The 17101-nt window shown below is 44.6% G+C and overlaps 1 protein-coding gene across 1 annotated transcript in view; it reads left to right on the top strand.

Moving 5' to 3' along the window:
• LOC149441606 (uncharacterized) overlaps positions 1 to 17101 on the top strand; it is a 126835-nt gene that overhangs the window by 74721 nt on the left and 35013 nt on the right. The window contains 2 exon segments of the mRNA XM_089657110.1: positions 1018 to 2759; positions 5011 to 5062. Coding sequence (XP_089513236.1) covers positions 1018 to 2759; positions 5011 to 5062 — 1794 coding nt within the window.

The following is a 17101-nucleotide window of genomic DNA, read 5'->3' as shown; positions in this document are numbered from 1 at the left end:
TGCACTATATACTCTATGTTGTACATTACATACTCCTGACCCCTGCACTATATACTCTATGTTGTACATTACATACTCCTGACCCCTGTACTATATACTCTATGTTGTACATTACATACTACTGACCCCTGCACTATATACTCTATGTTGTACATTACATACTCCTGACCCCTGCACTATATACTCTGTTGTACATTACATACTCCTGACCCCTGCACTATATACTTTATGTTGTACATTACATACTCCTGACTCCTGCACTATATACTCTATGTTGTACATTACATACTCCTGACCCCTGCACTATATACTCTATGTTGTACATTACATACTCCTGACCCCTGCACTATATACTCTATGTTGTACATTACATACTCCTGACCCCTGCACTATATACTCTATGTTGTACATTATATACTCCTGACCCCTGCACTATATACTCTATGTTGTACATTCCATAGTCCTGACTTCTGCTCTCCCCCTCCCCCCACTGCTATATATACACATAATATGGATTCTCTTTTGTTACACCCATTTCCTCCCAGCTGGACATTTTATATCGGATGATGTGATTGGAGCACAGACTTTTACATGGTGATAATAATGTGATAACATCCTCCAACTTTGGACCCTTAAACAGAAAGTGATAATGAGGGAGGAGTCAATACCCCAATGATGGTGGTCTTCAGGATCAGTCCAGTCTTCATCTTGGTTGTTCTCCCCCCATCCTCACTCTCTGACCTCTGGTGGGGCTCAGCCCCGCTGTTCTTCATGACTAAATCATGGACTAAATAAGGAAGTGCAGTACTTCTTGTGTTGGGAAGATGGTGATGAGTGATGGAGGGGGTGGGGACCCTCGTCCTATAATCCCCTCCTAGGAGCCATTTCCTAGTTCCCTTGAGGGTGGAATTGTAAGCTCCTCAGAGACCAAGCTGCCTGATGTGGGCAGAGTCCTGGTTTGGGGGAACCAATCAGCTCCTGTCTAGTAATCCTCTTTGTCTTTGTATTTTAGTCCATGGCCGGGAGATGAGGAAAACCTCCGAGGATTGTCTCACTTTGTCTCCAGACTGGAAAGTAGAAGATGAGGACATCACACAGTGTAGTCCAGGAGAAAACCCGGCTCCCTCCAATGTCCATCCGGCACCACCCAGTGTAGATGGACCATCGGATTCCTCGTATCCTGAGGAACCTCAGACTGTGCGGGACCGGGCCGGCCTTGTAACAGGGAAGAGGTTCTCCTGTACTGAGTGTGGGAAGGGGTTCCTTTATAAATCTGGTTTTAATAGGCATAAAAGATCTCACACAGGGGAGAAGCCGTATTCCTGTCCTGAGTGCGGGAAATGTTTTTCAGTGAAGTCCAATCTTCACACACATCAGAGATCTCACACGGGTGAGAAGCCGTATTCCTGTCCTGTGTGTGGGAAATGTTTTTCAGTGAAGTCCAATCTTTACACACATAAAAGATCTCACACGGGGGAGAAGCCACATTCCTGTCCTGAGTGTGGGAAGGGTTTTTGACAAAAATCAGAGCTTAATGTGCATGAAAGATCTCACACGGGGGAGAAGCCGTATTCTTGTCCTGAGTGTGGGAAATGTTTTTCAGTGAAGTCCAGTCTTTGCAGACATCAGAGATCTCACACGGGGGAGAAGCTATTTTTCTGTTCTGAGTGTGGGAAGGGTTTCCGGCATAAATCAGAGCTTAATGTGCATGAAAGATCTCACAGGGGGGAGAAGCCGTATTCCTGTCCTGAGTGCGAGAAATGTTTTTCACAGAAGTCCAAACTTCATAGTCATCAGAGATCTCACACTGGTGAGAAGCCGTATTCCTGTCCTGTGTGTGGGAAATGTTTTTCAGTGAAGTTCAATCTTTACACACATCAAAGATCCCACACGGGGGAGAAGCTGTATTCCTGTACTGAGTGTGGGAAGGGTTTTTGGTATAAATCAGAGCTTAATGTGCATGAAAGATCTCACACAGTGGAGAAGCCGTATTCCTGTCCTGAGTGCGGGAAATGTTTTTCAGTGAAGTCCAATCTTTACACACATAAAAGATCTCACACGGGGGAGAAGCCACATTCCTGTCCTGAGTGTGGGAAGGGTTTTTGGCAAAAATCAGAGCTTAATGTGCATGAAAGATCTCACACGGGGGAGAAGCCGTATTCTTGTCCTGAGTGTGGGAAATGTTTTTCAGTGAAGTCCAGTCTTTGCAGACATCAGAGATCTCACATGGGGGAGAAGTTATTTTTCTGTTCTGAGTGTGGGAAATGTTTTTTAGAGAAGTACAAACTTCATAATCATCAGAGATCTCACACGGGGGAGAAGCCGTATTCCTGTCCTGAGTGCAGGAAATGCTTTTCAGTGAAGTCCCATCTTCACACACATCAGAGATCACACACAATGGAGAAGCCATATTCCTGTCCTGAGTGCGGGAAATGTTTTGTGCGGCAGTCCCTTCTTCATAAACATGAGAGATATCACAAGGTGGAGAAGCCATATTCTTGTCCTGAGTGCAGGAAATGCTTTTCAGTGAAGTCCCGTCTTCACACACATCAGAGGTCTCACACCGGGGAGAAGCCATATTCCTGTTCTGAGTGCGGGAAATGTTTTTCACAGAAGGGTGATCTTTACAAACATCAGAGATGTCACACAGGGGAGAAGCCATATTCCTGTTCTGAGTGTGGGAAATGTTTTTCACAGAACTCCAATCTTTACACACATCAGAGGTCTCACACGGGGGAAAAGTCACTTTCCTGTCCTGAGTGAGGGAAGTGTTCCTCACGGAAGTCCTGTCTTCCTGTACATCAGGGGTCCCACACAACCCTGGAGGCGTATTAGTGTCTTGAGTGCGGGAAATGTCTTCTAGATGAATTTTGCTGGACATCCCAGCTCTCATGTGGGGAAGAAGCACACCCTGATATACACCTCAGATATACTCCATGACTGATCTTCATCATGGAAGAAACAGTCCATAAGGAGATCAGAGGTCCCCAAAGACATGGATGAAGTGTGGGACCGGGTCGGCCATTGATATCAGGAGAAGATGTTTTCAATGTATTTTCCATGAATGGAAGACATTCCAGCAGCTCAGATGTGACCCTAATAACATTGGTTCCCCCATTCACACAGGAGGAATGGACATGAACTCTCACTGAGGGAATTGTATACAAACATTCTATGAATAGACCCCCAAATGTCAGGAGACGTTTCTATAAAGACGGGAAGTATGGAGCAGAGAAATGAATAGACCTCCCAGCAATGTTATTACCAGGCTGCAGCTAGGGGGAGCTCTAATGTCACCCCAGCAGAGGGATCCCATCTAGCCCACATTAACCCTCTCACTTCCAGAGCTGTTTCTGCATGATTTTGCACACATGGGAAAATGCAGATTTTGGTCCTGAAGATGAGATAAACCCCCAAACATCTATTCTGTGACATCAGAGGCCCTGGAGAATAAAATGGTGGTGATTGTTAAGGTGTTCCCCGTACACAGATTCCCCTTCATATCCGCCTTTATTTCCTCCTTTCCCCCATTTTCTATGTTGGGATCTTTTCTACAATACTTTGTTATAATAATGGAACACGTTGTGTATTGTATTGTACACCAATAATAATGACTCCGCCCCCACATTCCAGACAAGGGATCTTCCTGACCAATCGGATTCCTTCCTTTACTATTTCCTGATTCTATGATTACAATCTTGTTAAAAATATAATTGCAATAAAACGTTTATTGAATTAAAAAAACAAAATTGTGTTGTGAGTGACAAACGTCTTCATCATAAATTGTTCATAGATGACACATTGAGAGCCTTCCCAGGTCATCAGCCTAGAGTGCAGTGGTCAGGAGTATGTCCTATACAGCCCTGTGTACAGAGTGCAGTGGTCAGGAGTATGTCATATACAGCCCTGTGTATAGAGTGCAGTGGTCAGGAGTATGTCATATACAGCCCTGTGTATAGAGTGCAGTGGTCAGGAGTATGTCCTATACAGCCCTGTGTATAGAGTGCAGTGGTCAGGAGTGTGTCCTATACAGCCCTGTGTATAGAGTGCAGTGGTCAGGAGTATGTCATATACAGCCCTGTGTATAGAGTGCAGTGGTCAGGAACATGTCATATACAGCCCTGTGTATAGAGTGCAGTGGTTAGGAGTATGTCATATACAGCCCTGTGTATAGAGTGCAGTGGTCAGGAGTATATCATATACAGCCCTGTATAGATTGCAGTGGTCAGGAGTATGTCATATACAGCCCTGTGTATAGAGTGCAGTGGTCAGGAGTATGTCCTATACAGCCCTGTGTATAGAGTGCAGTGGTCAGGAGTATGTCATATACAGCCCTGTGTACAGAGTGCAGTGGTCAAGAAAATGTCATATACAACCCTGTGTATAGAGTGCAGTGGTCAGGAGTATGTCATATACATCCCTGTGTATAGGGTGCAGTGATCAGGAGTATGTCCTATACAGCCCTGTGTATAGAGTGCAGTGGTCAGGAGTATGTCAGATACAGCCCTGTGTATAGAGTGCAGTGGTCAGGAATACGTCAGATACAGCCCTGTGTATAGAGTGCAGGGTTAAAGAGTATATCTTAGGCCCGTGCACAGAGTGCAGTGGTCAGGAGTATATCATATACAGCCCTGAATACAGAGTGCAGTGGTCAGGAGTATATCATATACAGCCCTGAATACAGAGTGCAGTGGTCAGGAGTATATCATATACCAAGGCGTTCCTCTCTGCCTGGCAGTCAAGGAACTTCAGGTATGCCCCAGGATCTGTCTCCATGATGCATTTTAGGGCTTCCTGCATCTGAGGAGAGTCTCTACTGGTTACAGGCACTCCGGTGCTGGCCCACTCAGGTGGTGGTGTGAAGATAACATTTGATGATACTCCAGTGTCAGTCTCTGTATGCCCATCCTGCGAGGCCATCTCTGAGCCCCTGGGATCTGGGGTAGCAGGAACCCCTTCATGGTCAAGTTCCCCCGAGTTCTGGTCTGCTCGGCTATCATGATCCTGTAGGTCCCGAATCAAATCTTCACGAGTTTTGCGACCGATGTCCATTCCTCGTGAGGTACATTCCGCACTCAAATCACTTTTGCTCATTTTCTTGTATTCTTCGTCACCAGGCATGATTGCAAGCAAAGATAGAATAGGAAGCAGAAAGACGAAGGAGCTGTTGCTATATGTCTTTCTCTCTCTATATATAAAACATGTGCACCGCTTGTCTCTAAGGACTGTTTCCACAAAGGTTACAATCCTTCAGTGCAGAGCTAATTCCAAACACTTCACCAGAGCTCTTAATGCAACTATCCCACATACGCTGCCAGCCAATATGTGACGGGCGCGGCGTCAGACCCCTGACCTTCTCACCAAACTCATGACCAAAGGACTAGCCAATCTAAAACCGCGCTGTCACGTGCGTAACAATGCCACACCCTGCTGCACCCCGCACAAAGATTTTCCAGCTAACAGACCACAATTGATGTACCAGCAGCCTGAGAGCGATTGTTACTGGGTCAGGTTTATTACACAATTAACCCTTCACACTGCCACCACCTCCTTTTTGTACAGAGAAAGAGAAAACTCAGCAATATCAGCAATACACTAGGATGGTTGAATAATCATCTATACACCACTGTCACCACAGGCAGGTTATACAGAGGGTTAAACACACACAGTAGCGCACTTCAGAGGCAGGAATGCATAGTTTGCATTAAAGAGCTTTAGAAACAGTTCAACACTTTCAGAAAGTAAGATTTATTACTAAAAGGTCAAAAGGGTGCAATAAAAATATTTACAGAAAAAGATGTAGCCAATATATATATAAATATACAGAGAACAATAACACAGCAAAGAGATAACGGAAAGGAGTTTAGAAGGATAAAGTACTTGCCAAAAGCCTTGGGTTAAGCAGCTTCAAGTTTTCTGAGCAAAAGGGCGTTTTTCCCAAAGTTTGTTCTGATGTTAAAGGGAGAATCTTCAACTCTCACCCACCTCAACTCAGCCTAGCTTATCTTTTTCTAGCAACTCCACAGGGTGTCTGACTGGAGCAGTAAACCAATCGCCTCATTTGGGGAGGGAGTTGTAGGTGGAGACCTCAGGCTATGACCAAAGCCTGCAAAAATTATATTATGCTTCATAACTTATTCACATAACATACAATATACATATTATTCATATACATATCCACGAGTAGATTATTACGCAGAATCTTTGGCTGAACGGATAGATATGAAATATGAAATATCCGCTTGAATGGTTAAGAAGATGTAATTTTCAGCTCTCCTGTATATGCCAGCTAGGGGGTGTAATATACCAGAATGGTCTTAAATTGAGCCGTCCGAATATGGGCTCCATATTTAGGTAATTATGTCCTATTTGAAGATATAAATTTATATGAAAAGTGAGTTTTTAAATGTAAGTCTGTTTTTACGACCCCTTGGAATGTCTTCTGAACTCAGTGAAGGACTTGGTTTATGGCTTTACGAGCCGAGATTGCAAAGTTAACAGACATCTAGGCCCCAGCGCAGTTGTGGGATTTATAGCCATGGCGCCCTCCCATGGAGTTTGCTGCCTGTGATCTGCATCAAACAGACCACATGTCACTCAACAGAGAGGGAGGGGGGATGAGGAAAGCTGATTTGGGAGTAGAGATGATACAGCTTAGAAGATTCTTAACAAGAAGGATGACCGTGTCCATCTCGGTGTGCACAATTGCTACAATGTGAAGTCATTTTACCTGCAGTATAAATTATTTTCGTTTCACTCTGGGAAAGATTTATTTTAACCACCTCCCGCCCGCCATATAGTCCAATGATGGGCGCAAAGTGGTTCTCTCATTCTGGGAGGACGTCATATGACGTCCTCCCATTGTCACTGCACATGTGTGGCTCTAGGAGCGCGCAGTGCGACGATTGGCGGTGCGCTGTGTCCCTTGGAAAGAGCCGAAGATGTCGGCTTGGTCATGTGATCAGCTGTGTTCAATCACAGATGATCACATGTAAACAGGGAAATGTCAGTTATCAGCATTTCTCCTCATGAGCTGTCACGCTGACAGAGGATAGGAGAGCCAGTAATCATCATTCCGCAGAGGGGACATGTACACTGATCATCAGGGCACTGATGATCAGTGTGCCCTGATGATCAGTGTGGCCCCAGAAGTGCCACCTGTCCATCAGTGCCAGCTGTCAGTTCTGAACAGTGTCACGTGCCAGTGCCACATCAATGCCACATATTTGCCTACCAATGCACATCAATGCCACATATCAGTGCCCATTTTAGCTGCCTTTCAGTGTCACCTATCAGTGCCAGTCAGTGCCACCTATCAATGGCAATCAGTGCCGCCTATCAGTCCCAGTCAGTGCTGCCTATCAGTGTGCATCAGTGCCGCCTATCAGTGCCAGTCATTGCTTCCTATCAGTGCCATATATGAGTGCTGCCTTTCAGTGCCCATCAGTGCCACCTAGCAGTGCCTCCTCATCAGTGCCCATCAGTGCAGCCTCATTAGCGCACATCAGTGAAGGAGAAAAATCACTTATTTACAAAATTTTATAACAAAAACTAAGAAAAAAAAATTTTTTTTCAAAATGTTCAGTAGTTTTTGGTTTGTTTAAGAAAAAATAAAAAACCTCAAGGTGATTAAATACCATCAAAATAAAGCTCTATCTATCAGAAAAAAATGATAAAAATTTCATATGGGTACAGTGTTATATGACTGCGCAATTGTCAAAGTGCGACAGCGCTGAAAGCTAGAAATTGGCCTGGGCAGGAAGGGGGTAGAAATGCCTTGTAGGCTGATTCTGGCTTCTAGTCAATGGTTTATCCGGATGTATACAGTATATACAACGGGGCAAAAAAGTATTTAGTCCCCACCAATTGTGCAAGTTCTCCCACTTACAAAGATGAGAGAGGCCTGTAATTGGCATCATAGGTAGACCTCAACTATGAGAGACAAAATGAGAAAACAAATCCAGACAATCACATTGACTGATCTGGAAAGAATTTATTTGGTGGAAAATAAGTATTTGGTCACCTACAAACAAGCAAGATTTCTGGCTCTCACAGACCTGGACCTTCTTCTTTAAGAGGCTCCTCTGTCCTGCACTCATTACCTGTATCAATGGCACCTGTTTGAACTTGTTATCAGTATAAAAGACACCTGTCCACAACCTCAAACAGTCACACTCCAAACTCCACTATGGTGAAGACCAAAGAGCTGTCGAAGGACACCAGAAACAAAATTGTAGACCTGCAAAAGGCTGGGAAGACTGAATCTGTAATAGGCAAGCAGCTTGGTGTGAACAAATCAACTGTGGGAGCAATAATTAGAAAATGGAAGACATACAAGACCACTGATAATCTCCCTCGATCTGGGGCTCCACGCAAGATCTCACCCCGTGGGGTCAAAATGATCACAAGAACGGTGAGCAAAAATCCCAGGACCACACGGGGGGACCTAGTGAATGACCTGCAGAGAGCTGGGACCAACGTAACAAAGGCTACCATCAGTAACACACTACGCCGCCAGGGACTCAGATCCTGCAGTGCCAGACGTGTCCCCCTGCTTAAGCCAGTACATGTCCGGGCCCATCTGAAGTTTGCTAGAGAGCATTTGGATGATCTAGAAGAGGATTGGGAGAATGTCATATGGTCAGATGAAACCAAAATAGAACTGTTTGGTAGAAACACAACTCGTCGTGTTTGGAGGAGAGAGAATGCTGAGTTGCATCCAAAGAACACCATACCTACTGTGAAGCATGGGGGTGGCAACATCATGCTTTGGGGCTGTTTCTCCGCAAAGGGACCAGGACGACTGATCCATGTACAGGACAGAATGAATGGGGCCATGTATCGTAAGATTTTGAGTGCAAACCTCCTTCCATCAGCAAGGGCATTGAAGATGAAACGTGGCTGGGTCTTCCAACATGACAATGATCCCAAACATACCGCCCGGGCAACGAAGGAGTGGCTTCGTAAGAAGCATTTCAAGGTCCTGGAGTGGCCTAGCCAGTCTCCAGATCTCAACCCCATAGAAAACCTTTGGAGGGAGTTGAAAGTCCGTGTTGCCCAGCGACAGCCCCACAAAATCACTGCTCTAGAGGAGATCTGCATGGAGGAGGAGATCTGCATGGAGGATGGGCCAACATACCAGCAACAGTGTGTGCCAACCTTGTGAGGACTTCCAGGAAACGTCTGACCTCTGTCATTGCCAACAAAGGATATATAACAAAGTATTGACATGAACTTTTCATATTCACCAAATACTTATTTTCCACCATAATTTGCAAATAAATTCTTTCCAGATCAGCCAATGTGATTGTCTGGATTTGTTTTCTCATTTTGTCTCTCATAGTTGAGGTCTCCCTATGATGCCAATTACAGGCCTCTCTCATCTTTGTTAGTGGGAGAACTTGCACCATTGGTGGGGACTAAATACTTTTTTGCCCCACTGTATATGACAAGGCAGACTACTTCGTGTAACATTACATCTTCATCTCAGATTGTAAGCGGATTGGATTGGCCTGTGTATGGGATTCCAGATCAAGTCATGGCAAGGTACACGTTGAGCGTTGAATATCTGGTTGTAGAGAGATCACGGGGGGGATTTGTATATCTGTTGTCACATGTTGCTGAGTTACTGATTTCTTACACGACATTTCCAGACAGTTGGATGTAATTCATTAATATTTGGCAGTAATTGCTGGCTTGTATTTCTCCCCATTATTGTGGATTAGATCATTGTACTGTTATCTTGTATTGTTTATTATTTATCATCACCTATTAGATTTCATCCCCATTTTGTACTGATTTATATTATTAATAAATATATATTTTTGCACATTATTGCTTTTTATTTTGTCTTCCAATTATCACAAATACAGAACTGGGATGTCGGTTACTTTGTGAGAATTAGTAGGGAATCTCCTTCATTCCAGATCCCGCCTGTTTCCATGAATTGTATACGGATTATTTCCTCACAGATAAAGTTCTGACAATTTGTACCGTTCTGGTGTTTTTGATCCTCAGAAATTAGATCTGCCGTCATCAGACATGATGGATTTTCAGACATCTATCCCATAGTTTGTAGACTCTATAACTCTCCTACACACTGAATCATAGACACTGATTGGGGTTATTGTACCCAAGAAATGGCGCAGAATACACCTTTGTCTACATTTATAAGGAAAGACCATTTATTTGTAAAAACAAGAAACAAGCAAAAATGGTAAAAAGTGGTGTTTAAATACCACCAAAATAAATATCTATTTGTGTGAAAAAATTACAAAAATATAATTTGGGTACAATGTTGCATGACTGTGTAATTGTCATTCAAAGTGTGAGAGCGCTGATAGTTACCAGTCAGCCTGGGCAGGAAGGGGGTGGAAGTGTCCGGTATACAGGACGTAGAAATATTTATTTTTATACAGACCTCCAAGTGTTTGTGAAATCTCCCACCACAAAATGTACTCAGCCAATCACAGGGCAGGACTCCATTTTTATTCTTCTCCTGATATCAATGGCCGACCCGGTCCCACACTTCATCCATGTCTTTGGGGACCTCTGATCTCCTTATGGACTGTTTCTTCCATGATGAAGATCAGCCATGGAGTATATCTGAGGTGTATATCAAGGTGTGCTTCTTCCCCACATGAGAGCTGGGATGTCCAGCAACATTCATCTAGAAGACATTTCCCGCACTCAAGGCACTAATACACCTCCAGGGTTGTGTGGGACCCCTGATGTACAGGAAGACAGGACTTCAGAGAGGAACATTTCCATCACTGATGACAAGAAAGTGGTTTCTCGGGGCGTGTCCAAAATGGCGACCGGAGCAGCCGCCTAATCCAGAGCTCCGGCGCCCAGGATTGTAATCCGCTGTCATCCGGGCAGCGGGGGCATCGTACGGGGTGCCAGAGGCTGCTGCACAGTCCCCTGCATCTGGAGGAGGGGATCTGGGCTGTATTGCCCATCTCCACAATCGCGGACATCCGCGGCCTAGTGCGGCTGCAGAGCCTTGGCGCCTCGGCCTCATCTTCGCTGCCATCTGGCGACCACGGACCCATGTGAGTCACAGGGGGCTCCCTCACTATCCTCTGTATTTTGGAGAGGGGATCCAGATTGAATTACCCCTCCACGGAGGTCCGGGGCCTGGTGCGACTGCGGAGCCCCAGCACAGAATCCACGGCCATCTGGGTGGAGGTGAACCCATCCGGGGCATCGGAGGCACCTGGACCATTCCCTATATCTGGGGGGGGGGCGCCGGACCTTATTTCCCTCCTCTGAGGCGGCGTAGGCCTGCGGCCTAGTGTGACCTGCTCCAGCCCTGATCCTGTCCCATCTGGATCGCAGTGAGTACAAGCAGTATAGTGGGGGCGGGTGCTGGTTATCTGGTCCCCCTCCAATGTTCGGTGGTCCGTGGCTCCCACTGTCTGGTCCGCGTGCTCCTCCCCCTGTGAATGTGACCCCTGCTGGGCCCAAAGGCCTCCTGTGGTGGGAATTGGAGCCAGCTCTTGGATCCTTGGCCTCGTTGGGGGAGCCTGTTGCAGCCTATGTCCACTCTGCATTTCTGCAGCTTGATAATAATTTTTACAATATAACGATCCTGCTGATGTGCCTGACCGCATCCATGTGACTATCATCGTACCTGCTTAGGGCGTTATAGGTCCCCTGGGGTATCTTCCTTGGCCATCTAATTTTCAATTGATCGACCCCCAAGGGACTTCCTATATGCCATCCACCAAGAAAAAGAAGGGACAAGCTCAAAAGTCCCTTACGACATACCTACTTAAAACGCACGAGATAAGCAACATGTCTCAAGATAATACAGAACGAGCATCTCCATCCGGTCCCACGCAGAATACCGTAGTTCATACATTAACTCAGGACACTGAATGTGCACAGCAACTTACCAAGGGGGACTTGGAATCTTGCCTGGAAACTATGTACACTAAGCTAGCTGCTAAATTCCAATCAGAACTCCACAAGAGCACGAATGTTCTATCCCAGGAAATAGCGGCATTGGGCTCCAGAACCGACCGCTTGGAAACCAAACATGATGAACTCAGTCTGGCTCATGGTGAGCTTTCCAGGGATCACGATCATTTACAGACAGCCTTTGCACAATTGCAGGCACAGGTTGAGGATCTTGATAATCGTAACCGCAGGAATAATTTGCGAGTCAGAGGAGTCCCGGAGTCTGTGAATGACCTTTCAAAAGCCATGACCAAGCTATTCCAATCACTCCTTCCGGACCATGACACCGGGTCCTTTGCTTGTGACCGCATTCACAGAGCCCTGCGCCCAAAACCTCCTAACGATAAACCACCTCGTGACATTGTCCTTTGTATGAAGGATTTCCTGATTAAAGAAAACTCAGGGCTGCCCGCAATATCCCAACAATCATTTTTGAAGGCTCCGCTTTGCAAATATTCCCAGATGTCTCTCCGGCTACGTTGGAGAGACGCAGAAAAATGAAGGAAATTACGTCCACCCTTTTTTCAGCTCGGATCCGCTATAAATGGGGCTTCCCCTTTAAGTTGATAGTCCCCCACAATGGAAGCACATACACAGCTACCTCTCTCTCTGAGGGCCAGGATATTTTGGCCAAATTGGGCTTGGTTGATCCTCCTTCTCCTTGACGCCCTCCTTCCACTCCTCGGGTATCTCCAATATGGCACACTCCATCTCCAAGAAGAGAACGGAGGAGAGTCAGACAAGAACCAGGATGAACCGTTATTGATGGATTTTGCTCGTTTGTGTCTCATACATCCTTTGGATGTTTTTCTTGGTCACTATTGAGATGTCTCTATACCCCTGCATTTATGTTTGCATTTTTGGTACTTATATCTGGATGTGTAAAGTTTAACTAAGGTCTTTGGACCTATATTACACCGCCCGTATGTTCATGATCTTAAGACTCTTGGACACGTGACCCCACCCTGCCACCTGGCATGGCCGGAGATGTCACCTCCCGATTGTGGGGTGGCGGCTCTGGTTTCCATGCTTTACAGAGTCAGGGTTTGGGCCTGATTGGCCCTTTGATGTTTGATTTTTCTGTTTTTTCAGGTATGGCAAAAGTCCCACCTGATCCATGTTTTCTAGCTAACCTTTTAATTGTAGAAGTTCTTAAAACCTCACCTCTATTGCTTTCTATCTTTCTTCTTTATAAAGCCTTAGTACATGATAATGGTTTTGTGCTGATTTGTGGATGTCCTGGCGCCCACACCGGGGTCTGGATGTTCCTTAAATTGTCACTACAGATTATTGCTTTGTTGTGGATCTGCTGATTCTAATGTCTAGCCAAATAGTTTTTAGAGATGTCCTGTCAATATGTACTTTTATGCCGATAGCTATTATTTCCATGTTGCCATGGTTATTCAATGTATTTCGCATAATGTCCAGGGTTTCAATTCACCAAACAAGCGCAAAACAGTCTTTCTTCAATATAAGCGATTGGGGGCTAAAATTATTTTACTACAGGAGACCCACTTTGCAGCCGCAAAACACCCGACATATTTTCATAAATCCTACAGGCAGGGGTATTATACCTTACATTCCTCTAAAAGCAGAGGTGTAGCCATTTTTGTAGCATAATTCATTCCCTTTTGAGGTTCAACATGTGTACCATGATCCGGACAGTAGGTTTATCATTCTTAAAGACACTCTTTCGGGTCGTGAACTTACGATCGCTAATATCTATGCGCCTAATTCGGCACAAGTTTCCTTTTTTTCTCAAATTTTTAACATTCTGGATATGTTTTTGTCCCCCCATCTATTGGTGGGTGGTGATTTTAACCTGGTAGAAAACCTTCTTTTGGACCATAGCTCTCCCTCGCAATCTTCCCAAACTTTTACAAAATCCCTCACTAAAAAACTGGATGCCCTCCAGTTGGTTGATACCTGGAGGGCACATAATGTGGGAGCCAGGGATTACTCATTTTATTCTCACCCACATGACTCTTATGCTAGATTAGATTATATCTACTGCACCCCCATTTTACTAGCTAATTCTAGGACAGTTTGTATTCACTTGAGTCCCTGGTCAGATCACAATATTATGGCCTTATCTATCACATTTATAGGATTGGCACCTACCCCCTTCTCTTGGAGACCTAATGACTCTATGCTCACTGATATTAACTCTCACCAAGAGGTGGTTACATCTATTCAAGAATATTTTCAGTCTAATTCTACTCCTGATATATCTCCAGCCACACTATGGGTAGCCCATAAGGTGGTCCTACGCGGCCACCTTATCTCCATGGCTTCTTCCAGAAATAGAAAACGATGGCAGCAAATTCTGCAACTTACCCGAGAATTAGAAACACATATTGCTAATCCATCTCTTCTTAATAAACGGTTACTATCTCAGAAGCGTTTAGAATTGAATACTCTGCTTTCTCAAAAGACTGAAAAAGCTCTCCGCTGGTCAACGGCCTTGTTCTTGCTGCATAGTAACTCAGCATCCATTATGTTTGCAAGGAAATTGAATCACTCTCTGCTCCCCTCACATGTTTATAAGTTACGCACTAAGTCGGCGCTATTTCATCTCTACCTCAAGAAGTTTTGGGTATTTTTGAAAAATGTTATTCTAACCTACTAGCTCCTCCAGTCAAATTCTGTTCCGCCATCCGACTCATGGCTGGATTCTATACCCCTCCCTGCTCTCACACCTTCTCAGCTTGCCTCTCTTAATGCTCCCTGTACTTTGGAGGAAATAACCCGTGCGATTAGCACGCTAAAAAGTTCTACTGCACCGGGTCCTGATGGATTTACTGCTAGTTATTATAAACATTTTGCCGCTACGTTGGCTCCCTATTTGATAACATTATTTAATGATGTTCTGCAGGGGGGTAAGTTCCCGGAGGAGATGCTATTGGCCAATATGTCTTTAATATCCAAACCACAAAAAGACCACCATTTACCACAAAACTATAGACCAATCTCAGTAATGAATAACGATCTGAAAATATTTAGCCGTATTTTGGCAGACAGGTTGGCCCCTATTATCTCCTCTTTGGTCTCTCCGGACCAATCAGGTTTTATTCCTGACAGATTCATTACTGATAACATTCACCTCACCCTAAATGTTATTCAAGATGCCAATTTACATTCTAAAGAGGTTCTGCTGATGAGTCTAGACATAAACAAGGCCTTTGACAGTGTGCTTTGGCACTATTTATTTTCCTTGCTACAGAAGATGGGCTTCAGTGACTTTTTGGCCGGTATACACGCCCTATACGACTCCCCTAAAAGGAGAATAAGGCTTCCTGGCTGTAATTCTGAATTTTTTTACATTGGGTAGAGGCACCCATCAGGGCTGTCCTCTTTCACCCCTTTTATTTGCGCTGGTGTTGGAACCTTTGGCAGTAGCGATCAGATCACATCCGGATATTTCTGGCTACCCATTGTTAGTTTCACAATTCAAAATAAGCATGTATGCTGATGACGTTATGCTTTTCCTTACTAACCCGTTAACTTCATTGCCTAATCTATGTGCCGTATTGAATGATTTTGCTATAGTGTCAGGTCTTACTGTTAATTTCACCAAATCGGTGATTATGCCTGTTAATGTTCCTGATTCCCTGAGTGCATCTCTCCGTAGCTCTTTTCCATTTCATTGGGTCACGGATTGGATTTCCTATTTGGGTATTAATCTCACTCCTAGATACTCAGATATGTTTGCTGCTAATTATCCACCATGTGTATCACGTCTCTCTACTCTATTGAAGATTTTGCACGGTTACCATATCTCCTTCCTGGGTAGAGTCACGGCAGTTAAAATGAATATTTTGCCTAAACTACTTTATCTTTTTACAGCACTTCCAGTTCCGGTCTCGAAAATGTTTTTGGATCACTTTCAGCGGACTATGAATAATTGTATCTGGGGTAATAAGCGTCCATGTTTTACTTCGTCTGTTTTGTACCACTCACAACGGACGGGAGGTCTGGGTCTTCCCAATTTTTGGCTATATTATCTCTCAGCTCGTTTTGCACAACTATCACAATGGGCTACTATTAACTCTCAGATCCCTTGGATCAAGTTTGAATCTCAGTCTATACGGCCATTTTACTTACCGGGTATATTGTGGTCTAAAATCTCCCCTCGATCATTTACTTTTCATAACTCCATAGTGACCCACTCACTGACACTTTGGTCCAAATACAAATTTAAATTGAATCTGGTCTCTTCTATTCCCCCAGGTGTTTCGTTTTTTGGTGATCCTGCTTTTGTTGCAGCTTTTTCTTCCCCTCAAGCGTTTCGTTGGTGGTATGATTGCTCTTTTATTAGATTATCTGATTTTCAAAGAGGAGGATCTTCTATTACTTTTGATATGCTGCGTGTTTTTGATGTTCCTCTTCGTGAGTACTAGAGATGAGCGAATCGAACATGGCGAAGTGGAATTTGTTTCGAAGATTAGGAAAAATTTGATTCGCGCCGAATCCGAAAATTAGCAAACTTCGGATGCACGAATCGAATTTTCCCAAAAATGGCGGCGACATGTGTGGCGACGGAGCGGGGATCTCTGGGAAGGCGCGCAGACCCATAATGCATTCATTCATGACATGTGATCGCATTAGCCAATCAGCAACCAGCCAGCCAGCCAGCACTGTGAAATGGTGGAGCTATAAATCGCGGCCATCTTAGAATTCTCCATTAGCCTCCGGTCATTCAAGAGAGACAGACCTGTCTGTATTAGGGACAGAGTTAGGGCCACAGAGACTTTAGGGCCACAGAATCGTTACTCAGGGACACAGAATCGTTACTCAGGGACACAGAATTGTTACTCAGGGACACAGAATCGTTACTCAGGGACAGACACAGAATTGTTACTCAGGGACACAGAATTGTTACTCAGGGACACAGAATCGTTACTCAGGGACACAGAATTGTTACTCAGGGACACAGAATCGTTACTCAGGGACACAGAATCGTTACTCAGGGACACAGAATTGTTACTCAGGGACACAGAATCGTTACTCAGGGACACAGAATCGTTACTCAGGGACACAGAATCGTTATTCAGGGACACAGAATCGTTACTCAGGGACACAGAATCGTTACTCAGGGACACAGAATTGTTACTGAGGGACACAGAATCGTTACTGA

The sequence above is a fragment of the Staurois parvus genome, unplaced genomic scaffold (assembly GCF_062004578.1).
Source record: "Staurois parvus isolate SC_StPar_1 unplaced genomic scaffold, SC_StPar_1.0 ptg000965l, whole genome shotgun sequence".
Classification (NCBI taxonomy): domain Eukaryota; kingdom Metazoa; phylum Chordata; class Amphibia; order Anura; family Ranidae; genus Staurois; species Staurois parvus.
Note: the sequence above shows the minus strand (reverse complement) of the source record. Positions and strands in the feature narration are given on the sequence as shown.